The sequence below is a fragment of the Petromyzon marinus genome, assembly GCF_048934315.1.
Source record: "Petromyzon marinus isolate PM22_M1 ecotype Great Lakes invasive population chromosome 68 unlocalized genomic scaffold, UKy_Petmar_22M1.pri1.0 chr68_unloc.1, whole genome shotgun sequence".
Taxonomy (NCBI): Eukaryota; Metazoa; Chordata; class Hyperoartia; order Petromyzontiformes; family Petromyzontidae; genus Petromyzon; species Petromyzon marinus.
In genome coordinates this window covers 4,069,754-4,087,421 of record NW_027422597.1, presented here as the reverse complement: position 1 = coordinate 4,087,421, position 17,668 = coordinate 4,069,754, and the positions used below count along the sequence as shown (strand labels likewise).

Genomic DNA, 17,668 nt, shown 5'->3' with positions numbered 1-17,668 from the left:
TGGTCGCGGGTTGCTGAGGAGATGGAGTCTGCCTCAGTGGCCCGCAATCACAAATCCCTATTGAACTCCATCAAAAAAGTAACCTGCAGCGCCACACCTATTACCATCATTAGGGGAAAAACGGTGATCCAATCTCCGACCCCTAGGAACAGGTTTGCAGATTTGCTGAGCATTTCTGTGAGGTCCTGGGGTGGGAAAATCTTTCAGCCAGGAAAACATCGTGGCGCAAAGTGGGGTGACCCTGCTGAGTCTGCGGTGCCTCAAATATTGGAAGACGAAGTCACCCCCTGTGAGTGGCTGGCTGAGGTGCCATCTATTGAGGAAGTAGTGAAGGCGATCCGGAGTCTGAGACCAGGAAAGGCACCGGGCAGAGATGATCTCCCAAGCGAAATGCTGAGGGAGGGTGGCGTTTGTGCACAGACTGCCCTACATGACATCATAACAACAGTCAGGACCACTGGACGGGTTCCGCATGATTGGAAGGATGCCCTGGTGGTCCCCCTCCTTAAGAAGGGGGACCACACAGACTGTAATAAAAACAGGGGGATCTCACTCCTCAGTGTGTCGGGAAAGGTCCTGGCAAGGATTATTTAACATCGCCTTGCTAGGCACGCTGAGGAGAGGCTTGCGGAGCCTCAATGCGGTTTCAGGAAAGGGCGGTCCTGCACAGATACCATATTTTCTGTCCGTCTGCTGCAGCAGAAGTGTAGGGAATTCCAACAAGACCGACATCTCTGCTTTATTGACCTGGTCAAGGCCTATGATACCATCAGTAGGCCTGGGTTCTGGGTTGTTCTTCGTGCTTTCGGAGTCCCTGACCCTCTGCTCACGATCATTAAGGACCTTCAGGATGGTGAGCAGGCCTGGGTAAAACTACATGGCCGGAAGTCAGAGCCATTCCCTGTACACCTTGGGGTGCGACAGGGATCTCCTCTGGCTCCTACATTATTTAACATATATTTTGACCACGTAGTTCGTGAAGCCTTCAATAGCTGTACCGGGGGTATTTCAATTTGGTACAGATATAATGGGAGGCTGATCGATGCCCGGGTGCAGTTAAGGGATGGCTCACTATTGCTCAACCACGTTATGTATGCCTATGATTTGGTAATAGCTGCTCATTCAGCGTAGGAGTTGGAGACGCTGCTGATGAGACTGGAACGTGCCACTAAGAGGTGGGGCCTTACCATCAGCCCCACCAAAACTAAGCACCTGCCTGGGTATTTTGTACCATTGGACACTCCACCCCCACAACTCCCAATCGGTGATGGGGCAGTTGTGGAGAGAGTGGAGAGTTTTCCATACCTGGGCAGTGTGCTCATGACCGGCTCCGGTTTAACAGCAGAAGTCTCACTCCGAATCAGTCGAGCGGCATTCTATTTTCATCGGTTGCGTAACGCTGTGTGGAAGCTACCTGGTCTGTCGCTCCGCACGAAGCTTTGAGTCTTCTCGGCCACAGTCAATCCCTCCTTTCTTTACGCTTGCAAAACTTGGACCCCCCTAATGGAACATCTTCGCCGGTTAGAAACATTTAGGCTAGCCTGCCTACGATCCATCCTGGGCTTAACCAGGCTGGATTGTGTGAGGAGCTCACAAATCCTTGAAAGATCTGGACAAGGTCCCATCGGTGAGCTCCTCCGGCAGTCACGGCTGCGTTGGCTGGGTCATGTAGCCTGCATGCCCAGCCACCGCATGCCTAAACAGCTTTTGTTTGGCCGGATCGAGGGGGCTAAACGGGCGTGGCACGGGCGAGAGAAGAGATGGAGTGATGTGGTGACGGAGGACGTGGAGCTGAGTGGACTTGCCGATGACTGTTACCAGTGTTGTCAAGATCGGCCTCAGTGGAGGAGGCTCGTGAAGGACGCTACTGGGCAGTTGGAGGCAGTCGCCCTCCAACAACAACGGAGGGCGGAGGAGCGACGCTCACAACAGCGAGCAGAGTGCCGGGTGGCTAAAGCACAGCAGGTTGGCACAGTAGAGGGTACAAGTGGTGTATCATCCAGTCATCTCAGTCAGTCGACCCGTGGCACTTGGGTCTGCCCCGTGACCTCCTGCCAGCGGCCGTTCAACACTTCATGCGGCCTCAAGGTGCACATGGCCTGGCACAAGCATCGTGGTGACGTCACCGCCACATAGTGGCGAATGTCGGTTGTTGACTGAGCGAGTGTGTGAGTGAGAGAGTGTGATTGAGTGAGTGTGTGAGTGAGTATGTGAGTGAGTGTGTGAGAGAGTGTGTGTGAGTGAGAGAGTGTGTGTGAGTGAGTGTGTGAGTTAGTGAGTGTAACTTAATGTGTAGCCGGGTGTGGGCTGCTTGGCACCCGAGGGGTGCTGAGCTGTCACCTCAGCGGCTCTCCCGGGACACTGTCGGCTGTAAAACCCGAGGCGGATCATTCTGCCTGCCTGGCGTGGAGCCACTGCGCCTCACTGAGGACTGAGCCTTCGCTGCTGCTGCTGCTGTACCGAGGAATGAGCCATGGACATCGTGGGAACCCCCTTCGCTCGCATTGGTGACCTTCTAGAAGGAAGCTTTAAAACGCAGTGCCGCGTTTTTATCCGTTAGTAAGTAAAGTGGATGAGTCCAGGTCGTGTGTCCAGCGTAATCCAGTTCTGGTTTTCCCACGAGTCCGACTGGGGTGTAGAGTCCAAGGCATTCGTTATTTGCCGGGAACAACCCGCAAAGCCCAAGAGAGCGTCTCCGGGTTCAAGCAGCGTTTAGAGTGCAGTATTTAGATTATTCGGCTGCTATGCACATTCAACATGATGAGCCACTTTGTTGAGCTATCATTTGTGATGGGCAGGTCGCTTCGGAAAAAGAATATTCTAATAGCTTTGTGGGGCATTACACCTGGTAACATGAAAATAGTTTAGTTTTATTTGGTTTATTTGTTTTACAATAATGGTGAACGCCGATAGGCATTTGTGTTGCTGTGTGTACATGCGTGTTGAGTAGCCGTGCGTGTGAATGTGAAACAACGCAGGTGAAGTTAGCGGTGGGTGCGGCTGTGAATGGCCGGCACGGGAATCTGCAGTCTCGGACAAGGTGAGAGTGAGAGACGGCGATATCGCCAGCAGTGGGTGATGGAGGCAGGTAGAGTTGGTGATAGAGTCACACTGCTAGCAAAAGGCTCAAGATTCCAGGATCTGTCACGAGAGGCGACACGCAAATTTATTTTCTGCTGCCACGATGACATTCAAGCAACTTGTCACGTTGGGGTAATTACACGGAGATGGAGTTACAGGATATCATGAGATATCTACAACTATGCTAAATATATATTTTATTTTAGCAGCTAAAGCTCACTGAGCTGTGTAGCTATTTTTCAGAAACGACCTGGCCACAAATTACGGCTGATCACGCGGAAATGTATTGCAGCCAACTACTCTAAACGCGTAATGTTGATTGTAAATGTGGAGAGAAAAACCGGAGGGCCCGGAGAAAAATTCGACCACGGAGAGAGAGAGACGCAAACTATAAATATAAAGCAGGCATCAGGATCGGGATCAAACCCACGACCTCCTGTATACCGGGCGAGGGAGATAACATCTTGCCATCAACTTGCTGTCGAAGGATGAGTTTATCTCTCGACACTCATCTGACGAATGAGCCACAGCAACTGAGCCTCACTGCTTTATATTAACAACAGCACTCATTTATTTAAGTGGCAAGGTGTGTACAGTAGCCGTGTTCACCTTGAGGCTGCTGTTTGCACACTTCGGGGCGCGGGTTCACATTCTAGGCAGTGACTCGTGATGTCAGTGACGACAATGCAAATATTTTAAATATTTTACTTCCTTCTTCACCGTCGCTATAAGAGAGAGGTCCTGGTCCAGGGTCTCTCTGAACCACACAGCGAGCGATCCCAGCAACGCCTTGGGTCATGGCGAGCGCGACTCCCAGTGAGAGTGTGGATAGTGAGCTGCGCTGCTCCATATGCCTGGACACGTTCGTCTGCCCCTCCACGCTGAGCTGTGGACACTCGTTCTGCCTGCGGTGCCTGGATGACGCCTGGGAGACGGCGAGCAGCTTCAGCTGCCCGCAGTGCCGAGCGACTTTCCCTGTGCGACCCCAGCTGAGGAGGAACGTGGCCCTCGCCAACCTGGCGGAGCAGCTCAGAGTTGGGGACGGGATGGCCACGGCTGTCGTGTGTGACATCTGCGGTGACGGCCAAACTCCTGCAGTGAAGACCTGCCTGAGATGTGAGATGTACTTCTGTGCAACGCACTTGAGGCCTCATGTAGAGAATCCCAGGTTGAGAGACCACGCCATGGTGGATCCCATCGCGAACTTGGAGGGGCGACGGTGCCAGCAGCACAGACAGGAGCAGATCAAGTTCTACTGTGAACAAGATGAGAGCCTGGTCTGCACTGTCTGCACCATCGCTGGAGGACATAGAGGGCATGAGGTCATTCCAGTGGAAAATGCACAACGGACAAAACAGGTGATATATAAATCGCTGCTGTAATCCAATATCCCTCAGTGTGACTACAGCATTCTCTGTGTGTGTTGTTCAGATATAGGGTCTGTATTTTATCATTTAGATTTGCATTATTAGGTAACTCCTATTGTGTCAGCATTGTGACGGTCAATCAAATCACTTTGTACAACACGGAATGTAAAACTGGCACACGGTAGACAGCAGAGACACGGAAGATGGCAATGTTGTTTTTAATGTTTAGCAAAGTAGGGTGTTCCATGGTTTAGTTACAAGACAAAGTACTTTGTGACATGGCTGGCAAAGTTGTAAAATACACTTCACATAATAAGATTCGTACTTGTGAGTAGCAATAATATGTGGAGAGAAATGTGGACTAACGCAAGATACTTCAAACGTGAGACGGCTTTAAAGTGCACTGACCATGAGCTTAAAGGAGGCAAATCAGAAGACATTCCAGTGGTAGAGACAGGCCACCAGGCACAGGTTGATTGTCCATAGGGCAGATTTAGATTTGATTTTGTTGCAAAATGTTTGGTGTCTAAAATGCCACCCTGCCTCTAACATAGACGCCGTGTATTTGCATTCCGTGACAGAACAGTGGATTGTGGTTGAGCGCTGCCACGGTGAAGCTTAGCCAACCACCAGAGCGTTTAGCCTGCCACGCTTTTATTGGCAGCTGAAATGGGGCAACAGAGTGCGGGACTAAGGGCACACGGCAAGCAGACAGGGTGGAACTTGGCGTGGGCAGAGTTTCACTTTCACAGCGCTTAATCCCGCCAGTGTCAGGCCCTGGCAGAGGCAATCAAATGGGGGACAGCTTAAGTCAAACATCACAATGAAGGATATTCAAGTCAATAATCATCATCATCATGACTATGGATGTGTTTGTTGTTTCTGTTGTCGTTGTTGCTGCTAGTAATATTCCTCTATCGTTAGAGTGTTAATATAGTGTTAAAATTGACATTATTGTGTTTGCTGCTACTGACAATGCTACTCTGCGTATTCAATTCTGGCTGTCGCCTGATGATGCTGGTTGTAATTAGTAGTGAAGCAAAACGTCATGGTACTCGAATGGTAAATGTTGTGGGTTTACTTTCCTACACACCGGTGGTGCTGAACTAGTCACTAATCGTAAATGTCGTGGGTTACTTTCCTACACACTGGTGGTGCTAAACTAGTCACTAATTGGCACGTTGTGTTTACATGACGAACCTTACTAATTGACTGAGTCGGGTGGTGGCGGGTTTAACGACACATTTATATTTACACGACCTAACCCAAAAATAGATATTTTATGAATAGTATTGGTCGCCAAAGCCGACTTGTTAAACTTAATCTGCATCTATTTACTTGTAGCAATATTCCTTAAATTACTAGTATCACATACACTGCATTTCTCGGAATGTCTAAACTGTGTATGAGTATGCGGTTGTTCCTGCTTTGGAGAGCAGTGGTGTAGTGGTTAGCATGCTGTGAACCTGGTCACATGGCTCGCCTTCCCCTGAGTCCTGTCCAACTTGTCCCAATACGCCCCAGCAGCAGCCCTATCAGCACCAGAGCTGTCTGTACCCTAATACCGCTCTGGCACTCAGCTTGGTTTCCTGTAAGATTTCGGATTTAAATTTTGGTGTTTACCGCACTGTCACGCAAAGTGTGTGCTGTAGATATCACAGGGGGTTATGGTTGTCAGTTCCGCGAGATTCCATTGTTGGGAAAAACTGAAGAAAACACAAGCGTGGTAGTGGGGACTCCTCAATACACCTCGCTGTGATCCAGCCACCTACCTCAGACACGGCTGTTGTGCTGCCTCCTAATGACCACCTAAAACCTCGGAGGTTGAAAGATTGAAAAGGGCAATGATTATCGCTGGGAGATCCATGAAACCTGCCTGCAAGGATCCAGGTTAAAGACATGGGCCAGATGATGATGACAATGATGGGAGTACCAAACATCGCGTATTTGTCTACCCCGTGTATAGGAGGCGTTCAGACTCGAGAAGACGGAGAGAGAGGAGAAGAAGACTATGACAGAATCACGGACACAGCAGCTCAAGGGTGCCTACAAACACGTGCAGGTACAGAGAGACACACAAACACGTGCAGGTACAGAGAGACACACAGACACGTGCAGGTAGAGAGATACACACAGACACGTGCAGGTACAGAGAGACACACAGACACGTGCAGGTACAGAGACACACAGACACGTGCAGGTAGAGAGATACACACAGACACGTGCAGGTACAGAGAGACACACAGACACGTGCAGATACAGAGAGACACACAGACACGTGCAGGTAAAGAGAGACACACAGACACGTGCAGATACAGAGAGACACACAGACACGTGCAGGTACAGAGAGATACACAGACACGTGCAGGTAGAGATAGACACACAGACACGTGCAGGTACAGAGAGACACACAGACACGTGCAAGTACAGAGATACACACAGACACGTGCAGATACAGAGAGACACACAGACACGGGCAGGTACAGAGAAACACACAGACACATGCAGGTACAGAGAGACGCACAGACACGTGCAGGTACAGAGAGACACACAGATACGTGTAGGTACAGAGAGATACACAGACACGTGCAGGTACAGAGTGAAACACACAGACACGTGCAGGTACAGAGAGACACACAGATACGTGTAGGTACAGAGAGATACACAGACACGTGCAGGTACAGAGTGAAACACACAGACACGTGCAGGTACAGAGAGATGCACAGACACGTGCAGGTACAGAGAGACACACAGACACGTGCAGGTACAGACACACATAGACACGTGCAGGTACAGACAAAAACACACAAACAATACGGGTACTTAGCATTTGGCATGAGTGCCCATGAATATCAGAATCAGAAAGGGTTTTATTCGCCATGTAAGTTCACACCGACACGGAATTTACTTTGGCAGGATGGTGCATACATTCAACATATAGGAATCTAAAATCTTAAATAAGTTTTAAACAAGTCTTACTATAATAAGGGTTAAAAGTCTAACACTAAGGGGCTGAAGTATATAAAATTAAATAAATATCGAATATAAAATAGCTTTAAGATATAATTTAAAAATACAAATAGGGAAACATAGTTAATATCAGCAACGTGTCGTTATGTAGATCAAATGTTAAAAACAGTGTTAGCCCTTGGCCTTGTTTAACAGGCCAGCAGCAGATGGGAAGAAACTGTTTTTATGGCGTGAGGTTTTGGTCCTGATGGACCGAAGCCTTCTGCCGGAGGGGAGTAGCTGAAACAGAGAGTGTCCAGGGTGGGAGAAATCGGCCATAATCTTCCTCGCTCGCCTCATAGACCTTGTCGTGTGCAGGTCCTCGAGGGTCGGTAGATTGCAGGCAATTACCTTCTCAGCAGTGTGGATGATACGCTGCAGTCTGCTCTTGTCCTTGGCAGTGGCAGCAGCGTACCAGACGGTTATGGAGGAGGTGAGGATGGATTCAATGATCGCTGTATAGAATTGCACCATCATTGTCTTTGGCAGGTTGAATTTCTTCAGCTGCCGTAGAAAGTACATCCTCTGTTGAGCTTTCTTGGTGAGGGAGCTGATGTTCAATTCCCACTTGAGGTCCCGGGAGAGAATAGTGCCCAGGAAGCGGAAGGACTCTACAATTTTTACTGGGGAGTCTAACAGGGTGATGGGGGTGAGTGGTGCTGTATTCTTCCTGAAGTCCACAACCATCTCAACTGTCTTTAGAGCATTTAGCTCTAAGTTGTTCTGGCTACACCAGGTCACCAGATTGTCAGCTTCCCACCTATAGTCAGACTCATCCCCACCAGAGATCAGCCCAATGAGGGTGGTGTCATCCGCAAACTTCAATAGTTTGACGGACAGATGATTGGAGGTGCAGCTGTTGGTATACAGGGAGAAGAGCAGAGGGGAAAGGACGCAGCCCTGAGGAGTTCCGGTGCTGATGGACCTGGAGCCAGAGACTTGTGTTCCCAGCTATTCTCACTAAATCTCCTCCTTTCATGCATTTCATTACTCGACGTTCTCAAAAATTAAGTCACCCGCCTCTTTGTACGGAGTAATGAGACGTGGCCATGTCGAAGTCCTTCATGACGTCACATCGCACTGTGTCGTGTTGCATTTCAAGAGCGCGTCATCGTATCACTGTGTAGGAGTCTCTGCGTGGGAACAAGGCGCGGATCATCCGAGAGTTTGAGCGCCGGAGGGAGCAGCTGAGAGAGGAGGAGAGGGAGGCGCTGGAGCGCGTGGACGAGGAGGGCCGCTCCGTGCTGTCCCGCATCCAGGCGGACATCGCTCGCTACGAGAGCAGAGCACGCGGCCTGGAGCGGGAGATCAACCAGCTGCTCGCTGCCCTCACCGTGCAGGACCCGCTCACCTTCCTGCAGGTGGCACCACCTCCATTCACTCGCCGTGGTGGCTAGGAGATGTTAACTACCTCGCCTGGTATGCAGGAGGTCGTGGGTTCGATAACAACCCTGACGTCTGCTGTATATTCGGAGTTTGCATATCTCTCTTTCCTCGTGCATGCGTGTATTTTTTTCAGTTTCTCCACTTTTCCCCTCCAAATTTAGAATCAACATCACCTGTTTAGAGTATTTTGCTGCTATAAATTTACACACGATAAGCCACTTTCTTGAGTTATCATTTGTGGCAAGGTTACTTCTGAAGCAAAGCTACATAGCTCAATGGGCCTTACCTGGTAAGGTATAAAAACTATGTTTATGGTTTATACTCATATCATTTGTTTATCAGAGGGTTTATCTACAACCAGCAGAGGCGCAGCACCCTGTGAGACGTTGACATTGTTGGCAATCTTATTTCAGTGTTTTACGATATGGGAACAAGCGGTGGTGTCCAAAAATAGATGCGCGTTTGCTTCCGTGTGACATTCAAACATGGACTTGTCCAGTACAACATCGCATTTACCTCGCCTGCTATGCAGGAGCTCGTGGGTTTGACCCCGACACTGACGAAGCCTGCTGAATATTTACACTTTGCGTTTTTCTCTCTCTCCCCATTGTCCCGTAGATTTTTCTCCGGGTCCTCTGTTTTTTTCTTCCACATTTATAATCAACATAATACTTTCAGAGTATTAGGCAGCTACTATAAATTTCCCACGTGATAAGCCACTTCGTTGAACTGTCATTTGTGATAGCCAGGTTGCTTCTGAAATAGAGCGACATAGCTCAGTGGGATTTACCTTGTAACAATTTTAAACAAGTTAAGTTTTTTCAGAGTTCAACACGTGAGTTGTTATTAAGCCACTCATTTAGGTGCTGGACTAGACCTGAAAAAAAGTGGTTTTGTCTTTTTTCTCCATTCTCAGTGTGCAGATATTTGCTAATTCCTTGATGTCGCACTCCGCTGTAAATAGCAGGCGACTGTGTGGAGGTGGGGATCTGTTTAGGATGTCAATGTTGATGTGAAATGCGGGTGTGTTTTTCAGGATCCCCTGCATGAGAGTCTCAGGTCAGTACCAACCAAGACTCAAACTCGAGCTCAGTCTGCCACCTGGTGGACAAATCAGCTAACGGTCGTGATGTGTTTCCTAATAAACCCAATTGTATGCAGTCGTATCCCATATGGTCAATTGTATCCCATACAGGCAGTCCTCGGGTTACGCACGTAATTTATTCATGAGACTCGTTCGTAAGTCGAATGGTTCATAAGTCGGAAAACAATAATGCAGCGTATTTAAATGCCGACTCGGTTATAAAATGTCTTACGGTTCAACAAAGAGGGAAGCGTTGTTAAACTCACAATTAAGAATAAATGTTGTAGATTTGCATCTAATACTGAAAAATGTACTGTATAGTAAATTAAATATAAAATACATTTGCATGAATAGAAAACTAACTTTGTTTAAACTTACATTGATGCTAGCTTGTAGTCGGAAGGGGGCAATGAGTCACCACAACAAACGGGGCACGCATGCACACACAAAGACACCACAACGACAACAATCCCCCGTGTAGCCTTCACAGGATGTGTGGAGCAAGTTCTCTCAGCGAGCAGCGCCCAAGATGGCCGCCACTGTGGCACACGAGGGGGTGGGTGGCCAGCATCACGGCCCGCTGCTTTTGTCTCCCTGGTGGCGATGTTCACCCATCACACCAGGTATTGGTGTTGGCCGTGAGCAAGAATCGAGCTCGGGTCGTCGCTTTCGTGCGTAGCGCACTCACCACTACACTACCGCTCCCCACACAAATACCAATATCCGCCATTTGTAACTAAGTGATGGTGACGTCACCACGGTGCCTTTGCCAGGCCAAAGTGCACTTTGAGGCCACGTGAATGTCGAAGGCTCGCTGACAGGTCTCGGGACTGACCCAGGTGCTATGGGTTGGCTTTGACTTAGATGACTGGTAGATGCACCAGCTGTACCCCCCACACTTTCACACGCACAATGTCCGTACACACGTAAACACTCCCAGCACAAGGCCGACTCATTACATATTGCGGTGGATCGTTCCTCTGAACAAAATAGTTCTGATGTTCAGTTTGCAACTGCGAGTTTGCATTTTAAGTCAAAGTTATTTTTTCATTTCATGGAAGCTGGTTTGTAAGTACGGGCATTCGTATGTCGAGGGCTGCCTGTTTTGTCCATTTGTAGAGATACATGGACCCTCATTAGACTGTGAGTCTTGTGCTGTGAGTGTAGAGAGACATGGACCCTCATTAGACTCTGTATGTGCCCTGTGCAACGAGTACAGAAGGAGCTCCGTCTCTCAGGAGACTCAGGATGACCCAGCCCCTGTCTCCCACGGTCTTAACCTCGCAAAAGTCATCTCAGTGGGAGGCATCCGAACGAATCTCCTGGCTGTTGTGTGTAAGTCTCTCTGCTTCACTCATAGCTGCAGCCCCATTCACTACAAACACAAGATCAGCACCACGAGGCGGGCCTGTGTCGTGTGTTTAAGCCAGGCGAGAGTGCACGGCACTTCCCAACCTGGGAGGGGGAGACGTGAGGTGGATTCAGCGATAAACGCGGTCACCGAGGTGATAACAAGGAGAGCCTCAGTGTATCAAGAGGTGCATCACGCAGCGGGCAAAGTGTTCCTTGAGAGCAGCACGGTGGCCGTCTAAGCCAGGGGTCGGTAGCCAAAATAACAATAAGATAATTTTTTTATTGAATCCAGTATATATAAAAAAAGACAACTCGATATTTCAAAAGCCACCACAATAAACGAGGTGAACACGAGACGGTGGTGACCTTGAGAACTAACATAACGAAGCGGTCCCTTAAGGAGAGCCGCAGGTTACAGACCCCTGGTCTAGGGAGATCAATCGCCGTGCAGAGTCTCTGCGTAGAATGTCGACGCCGCTGGCCATAGGGCACCCTCAGGCGGGCACCCATTCTGTCACGTGGGGTGCAGTGGGGAGCAGAGGAGGGTGACGGTGCTGGCTGCCGAGTTGGACTCAGGGCTGATGTGAGCCGAACAAGTTGCGCCCAGCAGGTGTTTTAAACAAGGTACTGTTATAAGAATAGATTCTAGCAATAAAACAGTTGTGTTCAGATGTTAAAACACCAAACTTAAATCTTTTACAAGAAATCATGTCTGCATTAACCACACACATACTCGTGGTGAACATGCAAACAAAAAAACAATTCTTATATTTTGATACTGGCAAGGGAGGTCCCCTGATGTAGCTGTTCACGCCGAGCTCTCAATGTCCTGAAAATGGCGTTGTCTTTGTGCTGTTCACCTTTTGGGCGTTGTCCTCTGGTCTCACACCGTTTGAGACGAGGCTCTAGAGAAAGTTGTCTCTGGTGTGGCACAATCAGTTTCAAAGACAATGCATCATCATATACTATCATCATATACTATCGTCATATACTATCATCATATACTATCATCATAGACTATCATCAAATACTATCATCAAACACTTTCATCATATACTATCATCATATCTATCATCATATATATCACATACTATCATCATATGCTATCATCATATACTATCATCATACACTATCACGTGCCATCATCATATACTATCATCATATACTATCATCATACACTATCATCATACACTATCATCATATACTATCATCATACACTATCACCATACACTATCACCATATAACATCATCATATACTATCATCACATACTATCATCATATACTATCATATCATATCAACATATACTATCATCATATACTGTCATCATACACTCTCATCATATACTATCATCATATACTTTCAGAGCATATTTTTGTTTGCAAGGTCACCACAAGTATCTGTAGTTAATGCAGTGACGTGATTCCTTGCACAAGGTTTCAGTTTGGTGCTTTAACATCTTAATTTACAAAAGGATGCTCAGAGAAGCACACTGCAGCAGAGCTGTGAGGAACTGTAGGAGTGACAAGACTCAGTGTACTCACACACCAAGATGGTGAAGTGCATGCTCCAGTACAAGCACTGTGGTATACACCACGGTCGCGATGTAGATGTAAACTACCTCGCCTTGTTCACAGAAGGTCGTCGGCTCAATCCCCACCCTCACGCCTGCTGTCGATGTGAAGTCTGAATTTTATCTCTGTTTCTGAGTGGATTTTTCTCCTAATATTAGTATTTTATAAACTAATACTAACTAACATTAGTGTGTGTACACTAATACTAACTAATATTAGTATGTGTACACTAATACTAACTAATATTAGTATTTTATAAACTAATACTAACTAATATTAGTGTGTTTACACTAATACTAACTAATATTAGTATTGTATAGACTAATACTAACTAATATTAGTGTGTTTACACTAATACTAAATAATATCAGTGTGTTTACACTAATACTAACTAAAATTAGTATTTTATAAACTAATACTAACTAATATTAGTGTTTTACACTAATACTAACTAATAGTAGTATGTGTACACTAAAACTAACTAATATTAGTATGTGTACACTAATACTAACTAATATTAGTATGTGTACACTAATACTAACTAATATTAGTATTTTATGAACTAATACTAACTAATAATAGTGTTTACACTAATACTACCTAATATTAGTATGTGTACACTAATACTAACTAATATTAGTATGTGTACACTAATACTAACTAATATTACTATGTGTACACTAATACTAACTAATATTAGTATATGTACACTTATAATAACTAATATTAGTATGTTTACACTAATACTAACTAATATTAGTATGTGTACACCAATACTAACTAATATTAGTATGTGTACACTAATACTAACTAATATTAGTGCGTGTACACTAATACTAACTAATATTAGTTTGTGTATACTAATACTAACTATTATTAGTGTGTGTACACTACTTCTAACTAACACAAGTTTGTGTACACTAATGCTAACTACTATTAGTGTGTGTACACTAAAACTAACTAATATTAGTACGTGTACACTAATACTAACTAATATTAGTATGTGTACACGAATACTAATATTAGTATGTTAACACTAATACTAACTAATATTAGTATGTGTACACTAATACTAACGAATATTAGCATTTTATAAACGGATACTAACGAATATTTGTATGTGTACACTAATACTAACTAATATTAGTATGTGTACACTAATACTAACTAATATTAGTATGTGTACACTAATACTAACGAATATTAGTATGTGTACACTAATACTAACTAATATTAGTGTGTGTACACTAATACTAACTAATAATAGTAGTTGCACACTAATACTAACTAATATTAGTATGTGTACACTAATACTAACGAATATTAGTATGTGTACACTAATACTAACTAATATTAGTATTTTATAAACTAATACTAACTAATATTAGTGTGTTTACACTAATACTAACTAATATTAGTATTGTATAGACTAATACTAACTAATATTAGTGTGTTTACACTAATACTAAATAATATCAGTGTGTTTACACTAATACTAACTAAAATTAGTATTTTATAAACTAATACTAACTAATATTAGTGTTTTACACTAATACTAACTAATAGTAGTATGTGTACACTAAAACTAACTAATATTAGTATGTGTACACTAATACTAACTAATATTAGTATGTGTACACTAATACTAACTAATATTAGTATTTTATGAACTAATACTAACTAATAATAGTGTGTTTACACTAATACTACCTAATATTAGTATGTGTACACTAATACTAACTAATATTAGTATGTGTACACTAATACTAACTAATATTACTATGTGTACACTAATACTAACTAATATTAGTATATGTACACTTATAATAACTAATATTAGTATGTTTACACTAATACTAACTAATATTATTATGTGTACACCAATACTAACTAATATTAGTATGTGTACACTAATACTAACTAATATTAGTGCGTGTACACTAATACTAACTAATATTAGTTTGTGTATACTAATACTAACTATTATTAGTGTGTGTACACTACTTCTAACTAACACAAGTTTGTGTACACTAATGCTAACTACTATTAGTGTGTGTACACTAAAACTAACTAATATTAGTACGTGTACACTAATACTAACTAATAGTAGTATGTGTACACGAATACTAATATTAGTATGTTAACACTAATACTAACTAATATTAGTATGTGTACACTAATACTAACGAATATTAGTATGTGTACACTAATACTAACTAATATTAGTGTGTGTACACTAATACTAACTAATAATAGTAGTTGCACACTAATACTGACTAATATTAGTATGTGTACACTAATACTAACGAATATTAGTATGTGTACACTAATACTAACTAATATTAGTGTGTGCACACTAATTCTAACTAATATGAGTATGTGTACACTAATACTAACTAATATTAGTGCGTGTACACTAATACTAACTAATATTAGTTTGTGTATACTAATACTAACTATTATTAGTGTGTGTACACTACTTCTAACTAACACAAGTTTGTGTACACTAATGCTAACTACTATTAGTGTGTGTACACTAAAACTAACTAATATTAGTACGTGTACACTAATACTAACTAATAGTAGTATGTGTACACGAATACTAATATTAGTATGTTAACACTAATACTAACTAATATTAGTATGTGTACACTAATACTAACGAATATTAGTATGTGTACACTAATACTAACTAATATTAGTGTGTGTACACTAATACTAACTAATAATAGTAGTTGCACACTAATACTGACTAATATTAGTATGTGTACACTAATACTAACGAATATTAGTATGTGTACACTAATACTAACTAATATTAGTGTGTGCACACTAATTCTAACTAATATGAGTATGTGTACACTAATACTAACTAATATTAGTGCGTGTACACTAATACTAACTAATATTAGTTTGTGTATACTAATACTAACTATTATTAGTGTGTGTACACTACTTCTAACTAACACAAGTTTGTGTACACTAATGCTAACTACTATTAGTGTGTGTACACTAAAACTAACTAATATTAGTACGTGTACACTAATACTAACTAATAGTAGTATGTGTACACGAATACTAATATTAGTATGTTAACACTAATACTAACTAATATTAGTATGTGTACACTAATACTAACGAATATTAGTATGTGTACACTAATACTAACTAATATTAGTGTGTGTACACTAATACTAACTAATAATAGTAGTTGCACACTAATACTGACTAATATTAGTATGTGTACACTAATACTAACGAATATTAGTATGTGTACACTAATACTAACTAATATTAGTGTGTGCACACTAATTCTAACTAATATGAGTATGTGTACACTAATACTAACTAATATTAGTATTTGCACACTAATACTAACTAATATTAGTATGTGTACACTAATACTAATGAATATTAGTATGTGTACACTAATACTAACTAATATTAGTATGTGTACACTAATACTAACTAAAGTTAGTATGTATACACTAATACTAACTAATATTAGTATGTGTACACTAATACTAACTAATATTAGTGTGTGTACACTAATACTAACTAATATTAGTATGTGTACACTTATACTAACTAATATTAGTGTGTGTACACTAATACTAACTAATATTAGTATGTGTACACTAATACTCACCACAGATGGACGCTCACCGACTCTGGACACAAACTCAGCTCACGACCACCTCCAGATTTCATCGGATCTCAGGACGGTGACGGGGAGCGATGTCCCCCAGGGTCGCCCCCGTCACCCACACCGCTTTGAGTGCCGACCACAAGCGCTGTGCTCTGAGAGCTTCTCGTCGGGTCAGCACTACTGGGAGGTGGACGTGGGGAGCGCGAGGTGGTGTCGGGTTGGAGTCGCGTACGGGACGATGCCACGGAGAGGGCGTGGTGCTAAGTGCGCCCTGGGCATGAGTGACGTCTCCTGGTGTCTACTGAAACATGGCGACATCTTCTCAGTGCTGCATGGCGGGGTAGTGACGTCACTGTCGGTGCCGCAGCCTCCGCGGAGAGTCGGGGTCCATCTGGACTGGGCCGCGGGGCTGCTGTCGTTTTACAGCGCCGACTCCATGGCGCCGTTGCACTCGTTTCACCAAACATTCACTCAGCCCCTACACCCTGCGCTGGGGGTGTGGGTGGGGTTTGGTGACTCAGTGAGGATTGTGGATCTGTGTGGTGCGTCCTGAGAGAGGTGAACGTGAACAGCGCAGAGGGCAGACGCCACGACGCATGGCGCTCGCCACCCTCGTCGGTAAAGTCACAAAGATAAAAATAACATTTTAACAATAAACATTAAATAAAAATTAAAAATACAAATACCAAATCTCATGACGTTTTCATCTCAAGACAAGCGGTCGTCATCAATGAAGAAAAGTTTTAAGTCAAAACAATATTATTGATTTTAAAAAGTATAAATGTATGCGTACGACAGTGGCATTGCCGCACTTGTATCGTCGATTCTACAATAAAAATACAGAACACAACAACAACAATGTAGTTGTGTACAGCGTCATTCGTGCGCACTGTTCATTAATTAAACACGAGGACCAAATCCTCTACACAGCCACTGCCAAGCAAATTAAATCTACAAATTAATAAACAAAGAGACGGCGCCAAACACAAAAGGCGACAACAATGTCCCAGCTGTTCAAGTCGTCTGTTGCTGCGTCATGGACGTGGGGACGTCACCAGCCTCACTCCCCCAACAACCACCACCACAACCACCACGACAACCAAAACCATCAACCACCACCACAACCAACACAACAACCACCATGACAACCATCACAACAACCACCGC

General features: G+C 43.8%; 1 protein-coding gene across 1 annotated transcript; it reads left to right on the top strand.

The window, feature by feature from the left end:
- Window positions 1–1,129: 1,129 nt before the first annotated feature.
- On the top strand, window positions 1,130–17,367 carry LOC116957945 (zinc-binding protein A33-like). Its single transcript, XM_032980403.2, has 6 exons — window positions 1,130–4,439; window positions 6,415–6,510; window positions 8,585–8,818; window positions 9,880–9,902; window positions 11,147–11,262; window positions 16,507–17,367. The coding sequence occupies exons 1-6, from the start codon at window positions 3,879–3,881 to the stop codon at window positions 17,052–17,054; spliced, it is 1,578 nt and encodes a 525-aa protein (XP_032836294.2). The 5' UTR covers window positions 1,130–3,878; the 3' UTR covers window positions 17,055–17,367.
- Window positions 17,368–17,668: the final 301 nt, after the last annotated feature.

Excerpts from the sequence above, each read along its gene's own strand:
- LOC116957945 (XM_032980403.2), top strand. The coding sequence starts at position 3,879 with ATGGCGAGCGCGACTCCCAGTGAGAGTGTGGATAGTGAGCTGCGCTGC. Across the intron at positions 4,440-6,414 it reads ATGCACAACGGACAAAACAG|GAGGCGTTCAGACTCGAGAA; the intron begins GTGATATATAAA and ends CCCCGTGTATAG. Across the intron at positions 11,263-16,506 it reads GAATCTCCTGGCTGTTGTGT|ATGGACGCTCACCGACTCTG; the intron begins GTAAGTCTCTCT and ends TACTCACCACAG.